This window comes from Equus przewalskii, chromosome 5 (genome assembly GCF_037783145.1).
Source record: "Equus przewalskii isolate Varuska chromosome 5, EquPr2, whole genome shotgun sequence".
Taxonomy (NCBI): domain Eukaryota; kingdom Metazoa; phylum Chordata; class Mammalia; order Perissodactyla; family Equidae; genus Equus; species Equus przewalskii.
This window is the reverse complement of record NC_091835.1, coordinates 23,621,849-23,634,545: the sequence shown is the minus strand read 5'-3', so window position 1 is coordinate 23,634,545 and position 12,697 is coordinate 23,621,849. Positions and strand designations below refer to the sequence as shown.

General features: G+C 54.5%; 1 protein-coding gene across 1 annotated transcript; it reads right to left on the bottom strand.

The window, feature by feature from the left end:
• Positions 1 to 2,086: 2,086 nt before the first annotated feature.
• PRLH (prolactin releasing hormone) lies at positions 2,087 to 3,031 on the bottom strand. The gene is made up of 2 exons (XM_070618682.1): positions 2,879 to 3,031; positions 2,087 to 2,350 (listed from the first exon to the last, which is right to left on the bottom strand). Exons 1-2 carry the CDS (start codon positions 2,976 to 2,978, stop codon positions 2,193 to 2,195), a joined length of 258 nt encoding a protein of 85 aa, XP_070474783.1. The 5' UTR covers positions 2,979 to 3,031; the 3' UTR covers positions 2,087 to 2,192.
• Positions 3,032 to 12,697: the final 9,666 nt, after the last annotated feature.

Sequence of the window (12,697 nt, the reverse complement as noted above, 5' to 3'; positions counted from 1 at the left end):
TCTTGCCTCGGGGCTGGGGCATCTGCAGATGGCATGGTTAAAACCCCTCACAATGGAGAGATCCTCCTCAACCACGTGGTCAGATGCGGTGTCTGTCAGAGAGAGACTGGGGGACCCACTACCAGATATGATGTCCTAGGAGGGACACAGCGTTTGTGTGCACAGTGAGCAACCGAATCCAGTGAAGGCCCCAGATCTACCCCTCAGGTTACAGGAAATACGAGGACAGAACAGGTGATCGCACCATGGGGCAACAATCGACAAATCGCATGTGTGGATCATTCTAAAAGATAACGTGGCTGAGTGGTTAAGTTCGAGGCTTGCGGGCTCCACTTCGGGGGCCCAGGGATTTCGCCAGTTTGGATCCTGGTTATGGACCCAGCACCGCTCATCAAGCCATGCTGGGGTGGCATCCCACATAGCACAACTAGAAGGAATTTCAACTAGAATATACAACTAGGTACTGGGGGGCTCTTGGGAGAAGAAGAAAAAAAAGAAGAAGATTGGCAACAGATGTTAGCTCAGGGCCAATCTTTAAAAAAAAAAAGACAACATGTCTGGGATTTCGTAAAAGTCAGTGTTGCCACAAAATAAGATCAGGGACCAAAGAGAAAGAATTAACTGCAGCTGTGAATTTAGATTGGCGCCTGGTTTAAAAAAAAAGGCACAACTGAGACTTTCTTGCTGTATTGAGGATTTTTGAATATGGACTAAAAACTAGATGATGTGAGGGAATTATTACAGTTTTTAGGCATGATGATGATTTTGTGGGTATGTAGGAGACTGTCCTGATTTTGTTGGTGAGTATTTGGGTTGTTTCCAGCTTTTTGGCTATTGTGAATTGTGAGGCTATGAACATTCCTGTGCAAGTCTTTGTCTGAACTCCCGTTCTCGGTGCTGTGGGCTACACACCCAGGAGTGGGTGGACCATATAGTTGCTTGATGTTTACCTTTTTGAAAAACCGCCAAACTCCTTTCCTGGCCTGTGGGCTCTTCCAGGCCTGGCCTGGCACCTGCCTGGCCTTGGAGCAGGCCTGGCCCCTCTCCTGTTCCCACAGGCTCATTCCACCCCGGGGAGGTGCTGACAGTGGCAAGGGCTCTCTCCTGGGAGGAGACTGGCCCTCTACCCTCCCCTGACCTCCTTGTGGCTGGGGAGGTGGGGGAGCCCTGTGTGCACCTCATCTGGGTGGTCTGGGTGGGCTCTGCCTACCCTCACTGGCCGGTGAGCTGCGGACGCTCCTTCCTTGGGGTCCTTTGGGCCCGCTCTGGGTCCTGGCCACCAGGCCTCCTGAGCGTGGTTGGACAGCAGGAGTCCTGCGCTCACAGTGGGCTTCTGAGACCCTGCAAGCAGGGTGCAGGCAGAGGCCCTAGCTTCGAATCTGGATATCACTGGTTAAACCTGTGCCCCCCGCGCTGGACTGAGAGAGGGCCTTGGGGAAGCGGGTTTACACCCCACGCTGGCCGGTGAGCAGGTGCTGCGCCCACCCGAGCTCAGAAACTTTATGTCCCAGGGTGTTCAGATGAGGAAACTGAGGCTCAGAAAAGTAAGGGCTGGGCTCAGTTGCCCCGTTAGTGGTGGTGTGTCCCCTGACACCACAGCAATTACACCTGAGGCAGGACACAGAGACATTCCCATGCAGTTAGAATCAGGGGCGAGAGGGACGTGATGTGGGGTGGAAGCCCTCCAGATTCAGGTCTTCTTGCTGTGGATTGGAGACAAACAACCCACGGTTCTTTTTCTCTCCTAGAACCAACAAGGGAGGCAGAAGGACTGGGGCTGAGAGAGGGGCTGGTCAGACCGAGGGGCAGTGCTGCCCTCCTCTGGGGGCTTCCCGCAGGACACAGGGTGATGCGCAGCATCCCTGGCCTCGTTCAGTGTGCAACCTGGGTGACCATTCAAGACAGCTTGGGTGGAGGGCGCTACAGGCTGCAGGTGACCAGGGACGGTCCCAGTTCCCTTACTCAGTGCTACGTAAGTCACGGCAAGTCATGGATCCCGTGGGCTGCTGGGCTCTGAGTGTCCTTCCAAGCTCACATCCCACGAGGGCAAAGCACCTCCTGCTTTGTCACCACACAGACGCATCTAAACAAGACCAGCTGCTTTTATTAGGATGGAAGGGAAAGTAGCCCGTGGAGGAGAGAGTGGATGGAGGGGGGAAGGATGCTGGAGTTTTCTTCCATGAGCTGGGCTGTCACTCATCCTGGGAGGACTCAGCGCCTCCTTCCAAGAGGAGGCAGACCTGCCGGTGCCTGAGGCTTGGCTGCAGCCCCAGGGCTGCTCCCCTCCTGCCGAAGCGGCCCACTGGTCGGATTCTGCGGCCCATGTACCAGGCAGGATCGATGTCAGGGGCTGGAAAGGAAAGAGCAAGAACAGTGTATAGATATGCCCTCCCTGGCGTGTGCGCCGTGTGCTCCCGCAGGCTGCAGGGTCCAGCACACACGCTCAACTCACTGCTTCCCCATCACCCAGGCCGTGCTGGGACCCACCTGCAAAGCAGGGGACATACAGAGGGTTTGATGGGGCCATCTGTGGGTGATGGGCTGGCTTTGGGAAACAGGAATTCGAACTCACTCCAGGACCAACTCGCCCCACCCTCCCCACCCTGGTTCCCGTGGGGAAAGCCAGTTCGTTCTGCCAGGCCGCCCTGGTGGAGAGAAGTGAACCCTTCACCTGTGTGCTGGGCAGGGGCACTGGGGAGCAGGTGACAGGGCCACTCAGGGGAGAGGCCTGGTGAACAGGAGGCCAACCACCCAGAGCTGGGGCACTTAGCGAGACGGTGGCCCAGGTTTGGAGGAGGTCACGTTCCACCCATGGCACCTGGGACTGGAGGGGCGGAGGAGGGAGAGGGAGGCTGATGTCCGGGGTCTGGACACTCACTGCGGATCTCCATGGAGTGCTGGTGGGCTCGGCTCGCAGCCCCCTGAAGGGCCAGGCCCAGCAGCAGCAGGCACAGGAGCCAGGCTCGTGTTGCCTTCATCCCCCTGGCTCCTTGCGGATGCCCTGCTGGAGGTGGGGTTCCACACGGAGGGCGCGGCCTGGGGCAGAGGGGCAGGAGCAACGTGAAGCCCACGTGAGGGTGTGTACTCACAAAGCTGGGAGCCTTGGAGAATGCGAACACTGTGTGGGAGTGTATGTGCACGTGTGCATGAGTGTGAGCATCACACGTGAGTATATGTGTGTATGTGTGTGCACTGTGTACGAGAGGGTATATGTGTGCATGCGTGTGTGTGTGCACCTGTGTGCATGAGAGAGCGTGTGTGTATGTATGACAGTGTGTGAGTGTACGAGATGTGTGGGTACGTGTATGTGCACTTGTGTACGTTGAGTGTGTGTGCATGTGGTTACATGCTTGTGCATGTGCATTGTGTGTTTGTGTGCATGTGTATGTGTGTGTGCATGCAGCCACACTCCAGTGTGCATTCCTGTGCTCTGTGTTGGGGTGGAAATGAGCAAGGAAGTAAAAAGCTAGGTTTTTGCAGGATCCCCCGGCCTCCCTGGGACCCCGTGCTCTCCTCCATGTGGCGAGAATTAAATGAGGCGACCGTGTACAGCTCAGCCTCTGGTGGGCTCAGACATCAGAAGGGACCTGGGAGGCATATGAGCTATGGATGTAGAGAGGTGGGCTGTCTTGGAACAGCCTCAGGCTGCCTGGCTGTCTATGTTAGGGAACCAGGAGGTGTGGGAGGCCTCTATACTGCTGTGTGTGCTGCACACCCAGACAGGAAGGGCAGAGACGAGCAGGTTTGAGGGGAGCTGGCCCTGAGGAGCCCAGGGTTGCTGCAGAGGTGAAGGGGGTGCCTTGCCAGGGAGCTGGGGGTGCCGAAACCCCCATGGGCTGGGACCCTGGTGCAGGGTTCTTTCCCTCACTCTGCCCAGGGCCTGCTGATTTCCAGTTTCATCCTGCCCCCATGCCCGCACTGGAGGACATCAGCTGACAGCCAGGCATTGTAGACGGGTCAGCATTCTCCAACCTTACCAAGAGCACTCGCTCTCCCTATGACCCCCAGATCTGATCTGCCGGGTCTTCAAGATAAACCTGGAACATGTGGGACCTGCTCTCACACAGCAGGACAACCTCACTACAGATGGTGTGGGGAGAGGGGGCTGTGGGCAACAGAGGTACCCAGGACATCCACTTTTCACCTGGCCAGAGTGAGGTGCTAATGTGCCCAAACAGCATCCATCTGGCAGAGCCGGCAACTCCTCCCGCAGGCGCCCCCACCTCATGGGGCTGGCTGCCCCCGCAAGTGCCCTGACCTGTGGCACTTCAGGAGCCCTCTCTGGGTTTCAGGGTTTCAGGGAGGACCACTCTGCCTACCTTGACTTTCCAGCCTGTCTCTGAGCCCCACGGAAAGTGCTCTCCATCTGAGGAGTTTAAAATGCCTACCCCTCTCCCTTCTGGGGACTTGTTGGGGTGTCACACAAGGGGTGAGGTGGGGGACCCCGACTTGGAGGAAATGGAGGTGCCACCACGAAAGCAGAGTAATGAAGAGATGCATCCAAATGGGCAGAGACCCCTCGCTGGGCGGAGGGCGTCTTAGGAGAACGTTAGTGGCGCCTGGCTCCTGATCCCCAAGGACCTGCTGCCCCACGAGTTGGAGGTTTTTGCTGTCTGCCCGGTGGGATCCCTGGTCTGCATTCCCAGTGGAGTTGCAGAGTAGCCTTCGCCATGGACGTGCTTGAGCATCGGGGCCCTGGGCTGGCCGGGCACAAACCCTGGGGTGGCTGCCCCTGCCTGTCCTGCCCAGAGCTGGCCCTGGCTGCTGGAGAGCAGGCACGACCTTAGGAGAAGCCCGCCGCATGCCCCACGCCCCACGCCGAGAGAGAGAGAGAGAAGATTTACAGAGAAGGAGGGCAGAGGAACAGACTCCCGCGCCCTGCAGCGCCTGCCTCGAGGGCTACTCACCGCGATTCCCCACGAGGGTGGCGAGCACGCTGTGCAGTGGCCGCAGCGGTGACCCAGAAGGGAGCCAGCTCACCTCCTTTTATAGATGGAGGAGCAAGCAGCCCGCCTCCCGGATGCCCCCTCATCCCTCACCTCGCCCGCCTCCCTCGCAGGAGACAATCATTGTCTTTTTTCTCTTCTTTTTTTAAAAAACTCTCATCAGTGGCGTAATTTTTCCCTTGCTGGGTTATATAATTTCATTTGGACCGAGTGACTTTAAAACACATTAGCCTGCCTTCTTCACGCTGGCCTTTGGGAGGACTGCAAAGTCAGGCGCCACCGGTCCACGGAGCATGGAGCTGCCAGTGCCGAAAGGGGCCCCTGAGGCCGCTGCTCCCCACTCCTCCTGTAAATCGGGTTTCCAGTGGAAGGAAGTCACCCCAACTGTTCCATCTCTTCGTGATGCTTCTCAGACCCTGCTCCATCCTCCACCTGGCTTTCCATCGTTGCATCCTTTATGCAAACCACTTTCCACTTTTGTCCTGTTTCTACAACTTAAAAAATATTTTTTCTAGGCTTTGACAGTCTTCATAATTAATGTTCAAGATAAAAAAGTGTATTATCATAAAACAAATGCGTGTACTTTTACTATAAAATAAACAATAAACAAGTTTGTTTTATGATAAAAGCCATTTATACAATACATTTGGACAGAGTTTAGTGCATACAGAAAAGAAGGAAAAAAAGCATGTGTAATGCCAAAAAAGCCAATCATTTTTCACACGTGACATATTTGCTTCTAGTGGGTTCCCCATGTATTTTCTGGGTAGAGTCATCATATTTACACACTTTGAATCTCTTTCTTCTCATTTAACCGTCGTGGCCTCAAGCTGTTAAAAAATTTGTTTATTTGTGCCATTTTAACCAATTACACAATATTCTCCCATTTAACCCGGACCTAAGACTCTAAGTCATTCTGAATAATTAGGGGTTATATTCAAGTGCCTCTGAGCATAATCTTACAGAACCTGTCCTGGGAGAAGAGAGTTTGTGGGTTGCTCCCCACCGATGGGAGCAGAGGGGCAACTCGGCGTTTCATGTGCCTCCGTCAGACTTCTAGAAGCTTCGAGCAGTACCTCCCCTTCAGTGGATCGATCACACACGCTTCTCCCTTCTCCTGCAGCTGCCGGTTCCTGGTGATGAAGTTTCGTGGCCGAGGGCTCCCTGGGGGGAGGGGGGTGCTGATGAAGGGGGAGTGTAAGAGCATGGGGGATGGCGGCCGGGTGCCGGGCTCTCACTGGGCTGCAGGCGAGGGTCGCTGGGGAGCTTGCAACATTCCTAGTGCCTGGGGCCCCCTTGGGTGGGTGGATTCCATCAGGATTCCTGGGGGTAGCTCAGGGTCAGGGCTGGTCGAAAGCTCCCAGGTGGTCCTTACGAACAGTGGTGATGGTGATGGACATCTGCTGTCACGAGGTGTGCTCCTGTGTTGGAGGCGGGTCCTCTGGGCGGTCCTCAGGGATGTGTGCCTAGTACCACGGCTGCCTGGGGCAACAGAAACCATGGGACTGCGGGAGCTGGAGGCAGCCTCCTGGGACTCACTGTTGGAGCATGCGTGTGCTCACTTGCGTGTGTGCACATGTGCATGTGTGTGTGTGTGTGTGTGTGTGTAGGAGGGATAGCGAATCCCCCCCTTTCAGCAAAGTATCTTCAGCACAGCGTGGTGTTGGTGCCTTGCCACTTTGGGGGCCCAATGATGGGGGGATGTAGCAGTCAGGGTGGGAGGTGGCACAGGCATTGTGGAATCACTCATCCCCTCCACCCACCCAGTGTAGAAGCTGAGACCTCAGTGCTGCCAAGAGAAGGAAAATAATGCCCCCTCGCCCCTCCACCCCCAATAGCGTCTGGCAGCGCCCATTGGAGGATCGTGCTTAAAGATCACTTGGTTCCAGCCAGCCTGCTGAATGCCGAGCGCTGGGTATCAGACACCAAGCTCATGCAAATTCTATTCCACCTCTGGGGATGGGTTATTGGGCCTCCAGTAATACCGGTTCTTCCACACAGTGCTGCTGGGAAGCGAAAGTCCCTGGAACTCACTGAATTACGGCTTGATATAAAATTGCGGTGGAACTGCGACACTCTAACCTGTGGTGGGCTTGAGGCCTCATGAGTCCCGGGAGAGACAAGGTGGGAAACTGTGCTCTCCCCAGCAACCCGAGGGGAGCTGGGCGTCCTCGGAGATCTGGGTGCTGGACCGTAATCTGTCGGACGCTAGAATATCTGAGCAGAGCCACCTGTGCTGCCCACTCAAAGCTCGATTCTAACCATGAAGGATCTTTGAGGGATCTGTGCATCCAGCTCCTCATAAAGCTTTCTCTCTTTTCCCTGATGAAGACAGTTGGAGGATAAACCTTAGGAGAAATGTTTTAACTCCTGTCTCTGATATCCACCTGGAGGCATAATAAAACCATTGACTTATTTATTTTTTTCCCCAGATTAGCCCTAAGGTAACATCTGCTGCCAATCCTTTTCGTTTTTTTCCTTATCGCTTCTCTTGCTCTTTGGTTGGAACAGGTGTTCAGCTTGGTGTGTGCGAAAGTCGTTGGTCCCTGACCTGCCTGCATTCAGCGCCCAGTAAAGATGTCTCTGGAATGGCCATCTGCTGGAAAAAGGAACTCCAGGGAGCAGGCCTGGTCACTTAGTGGTTAAGTTCTCACGCTCTGCTTCAGCGACCCCGGAGTACATGGGTTCAGATCCCCCTTGCGGACCTATGCACTGCCCGTCAAGCCATGCTGTGCCAGCATCCCACATACAAAATAGAGAAAGATTGGCCCAGATGTTAGCTCTAGGGCAGTCTTCTTCACACACACGCAAAAGGAAAAGAATTCTTCAAATAATGGAATTTATAAATAATATTGGGAATGATAAGAAAAACTTCCCTCTGATGCCATGGGGAGCAAGAAACACAGCTGTCAGTGTGGGTTCCTGTGTCTCCTGAAGACGCAGGGGGTCCTGTCTCCCAGTGACAATCCCAGTTGGGATTCGAACCTTAGTTTTGGGTGAGAGATTGGAGAGCAACTCAGGGCGTGTCCTACTCAGCAAGGGCAGGAAACGCCTGTGGGGTCAGCCCTGGGGACGCAGGCTTGACTCTTGTCTCTGTTGCCTGTGTGATTCCAAAGGACGCGGCCCCCCCAACCCAGGGGAGTGCAGCCTCGGGGCTCTGTCTGTGAGCTCCCAGCATCACCCGTGGAAAAGCCAGTGGTGAGTGGGTGGTTTGACAGCGCTTTGAAATTATAACTGCTACAGCCACAGTGAGCATCCCTCACTCTGCCTGGTGAACACGGTCCTCCTCATGCCTTAGGCTGTCCATGGGCCATTGCCTCTCTGAGACGGTCACTCGTGCTCGAGACCCGGATGCTCTCTTGCTCCTCCTCTGGGACACTCATATCCCAATCATGGATTGCGTGGCTGTTATTTGTCAGCACGTCTGCCATCTCTTGGAAGATAGGGAGAGAGCTGGGCCACCACCAGATGCTTGAGCCTTATCTGTGTCTGGAACACAGCAGGCGCTTGGGGATGCCCATCCACATGGGCCCTGGGCAGAGGCCCCTCTGGTGGCCAGAACAGTCGGCGTGAGCAGGGGCCCAAGGGGTGCCCGGAACACGCCACCTAACCTTTCCCTTCCTCCCAGTCATTCTTGGTCCTTTGCATATAAATGTTTACATGTGTGAGCAGATACATCATTCAAATTCTAATTTTTATATTATCTTAGTTGTTTTTCCATTTCTTTGTTCAATAGCATCCACGAACATGGCAAAAAGCGTCGTCTGGTCCACTCCTGCCTAAACCCCTGTAGCTTATAACAGGAGCTGAAAAGACACGGACCCAGCTGCCCTGAGACACAGCCTGAGGGTCATCGTGAAGAATTCCTGAGGCCACGCCAAGGCTCGTGAGAAGCAAGCTGCAGTCAAGTAGCAATGTCCGCTCAGGAGAGGGCACGGGGAGTAGCATTGGCAGTTTACTGGACATACCTCATATGGCATAAAAAAATACTGTCTTTGGAATTCCTACAGCTCTGAATTTGAATTCTGGCTTCATGCATACTTGGATGGGCAAGTCATGTGACTTTTTGAAATTTCCATTTTTTCATGCGTAAGACAAGCTGAGGACGCCTACCTCGCAGGGCTGTCGTGTGAATTAGTGATAAGGATGCCTTTACTGGCTTGGGGTCCAAATATGGTCACTTCTCTAGTTTTTCCAATGAAACTCTTCTGTGCCCACCAGTCTGGATCATTCGGGAGGCTTCCCACATCCCAGAAAAACCAAGAGCCCTGGGGCTCGCTCAGTCTAAAACAGTCACTCCTGCTTCCCAGGGTCAGGTGGGAGGGAAGTGCACGGCCGTGGCTGCGGCCACTGGATGTCCCTGCTGAAAACCAGCAGTCTCATGGCTGCATGTCCATTGCTGGGGTGGTGCCCTGGCTGCTGCGGACCCCACAGTGCAGCTGCCTCATGCTCAGGCTCCCAAATGACTGCTCAGTGAGGTCACACGCACAGCTGCTGTTCCTGAAGCCTTTCCACTGTGTCCAGGCAGGCTGGGCCCTGGGCGTCCAGTCATGGCCCCTCACTGCACTGGCACCAGTCTGCGCCTCCCCCATTGCCCTCCCTCAACTGGCAGCACTGGAGGTTCATCTGCACAGAGTGGGTGCTCTGGCCTTGAGTGGGGCAGTGAGCGCCAAGTCTCCTGCTACTGGGCAAAGTCAGACAAGCAACCCGAGAGAGCTCTCCATGAAGGTGGGGGCCGGGAGGACAAGAGGCGGCATGACAGTGCCCCTGGGATTGGCCAGGAAGGGAGGCTCCCCTGGCACTCAGGAGGGAAGCGTGTGCCCGGGGCCAGGCTGCAGAGGGAATCCCGGGCTCTCTGCAGAGGCTGGAGGAGCAGGGCGTGCACCCGAGAGCAGGGGGTGCCCGTCATCCTTGCTCCATATTCTCTTTTAGAGTCTTGGATGGGGGGTTCCACTGATCGATTTCTGTTAACAAATGTAACAGATTTCCTAATTTAATTATAGTGAGTTGAATGTTGGCTCCCCAAATCCTACATCCATGTCCCAACTCCTGGAACCCGTGAATGGGACCTCATTTGGGAAAACGGTGTTTGCACATGTAACTAAGCTAAGGATCTGAAGAGGAGGAGATTCTCCTGGATAATCCAGACGGGTCCTAAGTCCAATGACGAGTGTCCTCATAAGAGAAAGGCAGAGGGACACTTGAGACAGACAAAGAGGCTAAGACGCAGAGAAGAGAAGGCCGTGAAGACGGGGCAGAGATGGGAGGGATGCAGCCAAGGAAGGCTGGGGACACCCGAAACCGGAAGAGGTGAAGGACAGATTCCCTCCTGGGGCTTCTGGAGGGAGTGCAGCCCTGCTGCCCGACACCTTGATTTTGGACTTCTGGCCTCCGACACTGTGAGACACCAAGTTTCTGTTGTTTTAAGTGGCCCACTTTGTAGTAATTTATTAGCGCAGCCAGGGTGGCCATTGGGGGCTTAGAGCTGCGCATGCCCTGTCCCAAGATATGACGAGTTCAGCTTTTGTCTAGATGGTGAGTTCATGATGTGCTGGCTCCTTTCACCAAACCAAACCCAGAGAAATCATGGAACAAAATCACGAATGATCCCAAAGTGCGAGGAGGCCTGTGGGGAGGCGGAGGGCTGCCCGGGATGGAATGCTTGGGGCCGTGGTGACGCTGGCCCGTGGGAGAGGCTGGCCGGGTGGCCTGGAGGAGACAAAGCAAAGGAACATTTTTAGTTCTTCTGTCACTCTGGCTGACCACTGCCTGGAGACAGTCCTCGCCAGCCCCTGATGCACAAGTCAGGGGCAAAGGCTGGGACCAGGGGCCAGCAAACTTTTTCCATAAAGGACCAGATAGCAAATATTCAACTCTGTAAATATTGGACTCCATGATATCCAATACAGTAAGTGTTCAATTCAACCACAGACAACAAGGAAATATGCGGGTGTGGCCAGATTTGCTGACGCTGGCTGGACCGCCAGGGAAGGCTACAGCAGGGGCTTTAGAGAAAACAGGTGGCTGAGCTGCTGTGGACATCTGGATGTCGTCCTTCAGACAGAAAGGATCCCAGGTGTGTGTGTGGGGGGGGTTGGGTGGGCAGCCTCCTCTCGAGGTCCCCAGGGTCTTGAAGGTGGAAGCGAAGGGGCTTGGCATGGTGTTTGTGGTGACCCTCCTACTGACTATCCATGGACAGTCAGAGCAGCCACTGATCCCAGGGGACACAAGTTCAGAAGTCACAAGGATGACGTCAAGAGAAAAACAATGCACTGGATCACATGTGACATGGGAAACAAAGGCACGGAACCAATGCAATAAGATACGGCTGCAAAATAAGCATGAAGATACTGAAAGGGATGAGAGAAGGGAGGAAGCACGTGAAACGAGATCTGGACATATGGAAAATAACCAAGTGGACAGGACATCTTCGGCATAAAAACGCATTTCACATGAGGAACACACCAGCTGACGAAATGGGAGAGTAGAGGCGTGGAAATGGGGGGGGGGCGTTCTGCACACATACATGGAGTGCAGAGGGGCCAGGGATAGGACTTAGGGGTGAAAGACAGGGGTAAAAAATGAGTCCAAGCCTTTGCCCGAACCCCTGGAAGGACGGGGCTGACGTTAGCGGGGTAACAGCGTTTGCGGGTTAGAGTCCAGTTGGACAGGGTTACTGTGGGAGGCTGGAGGAGGAGGCGCTGGTATGTGGTGTGGGACTCGGGGTGTCTGGGCTGCACTTCCAGCCCGTGGGTGCCTAAAGCCATAGGACTCGATGGGGACAGACAGGAGGTTCAACATCAAGGGGGCTGGGAGAGGCAGAGGAAACAGCGCAGGAGGCTGGGAAGGAGAATTCCTATCTTCAGCGTCCTGTCAAGTACCCACAAGATTAGTACAGATCACTGAGCCTCGCACACTGCTGGGCCCCTCTATAGTGCTGGTGAGTGAATGACTGACTGACTGACTGACTGAATGAATGAATGAGTGTGTGCTCTGACTGTAACTGGCACTGAGAGACAGCTCAGAGACCCCTGAGAAGGTGCATTCTGCAAGAGGAGCCAGTACATTCAGAAGTTGGAAGTTCTCTGTGCCCCAGTGAGTAGCGGAGCTAAATGGCCACCGAGGTTCTGGGACCCAAGGACAAGTTGTCCTATTATATTAACATTCAGGGACAGGCTCAGGGCCAGCCAGGACTGTCTCTTCAACTCTTAGGAACTCTGTTGACTTTAATATACTTTGTGAATAAGGAGAGGGGGTGCATAAAAAAAGAAATTGATCCCCTTTCATTTCCAGGAATCGTTGAATGGTTTTTTAGCACTGAATGAGGAGCTGCGTATTTTAACCAGCTTCTGTGCTCAGAAGGAGTATCAGATCCGTCTTCTCCACAAAGCCCAGCTCGACCTGAAGCCTTGTCATTGGGATCAACTCCGAGGCGGGTTTCTGAGACGCTGCATCTGCGCCTGGAGCGGCCATGCGCCAGCCCGTTGACGACCTGAGCTTCGTGGGGACTGTGAGGTTTCGGGCTCAACGCCAGTGGAAAGCTGCGGGTGTAGGGTCTACACAACTGTGGGATGGGGCTCTGCCAACAGTCAGGTCAGAAGAAAGCGTCATTATCAGAGGCCCTTGGGCATCATTTCTCCATCATCTTCTTTTGGTCACCATTTCAAGTGAACACAAACACCAAGAGATTTGAGAGAGAAAAGTTAAAGCTGACCCCAAAGTCCCTTTGGAAAGTATCAGAGGATTGGCAA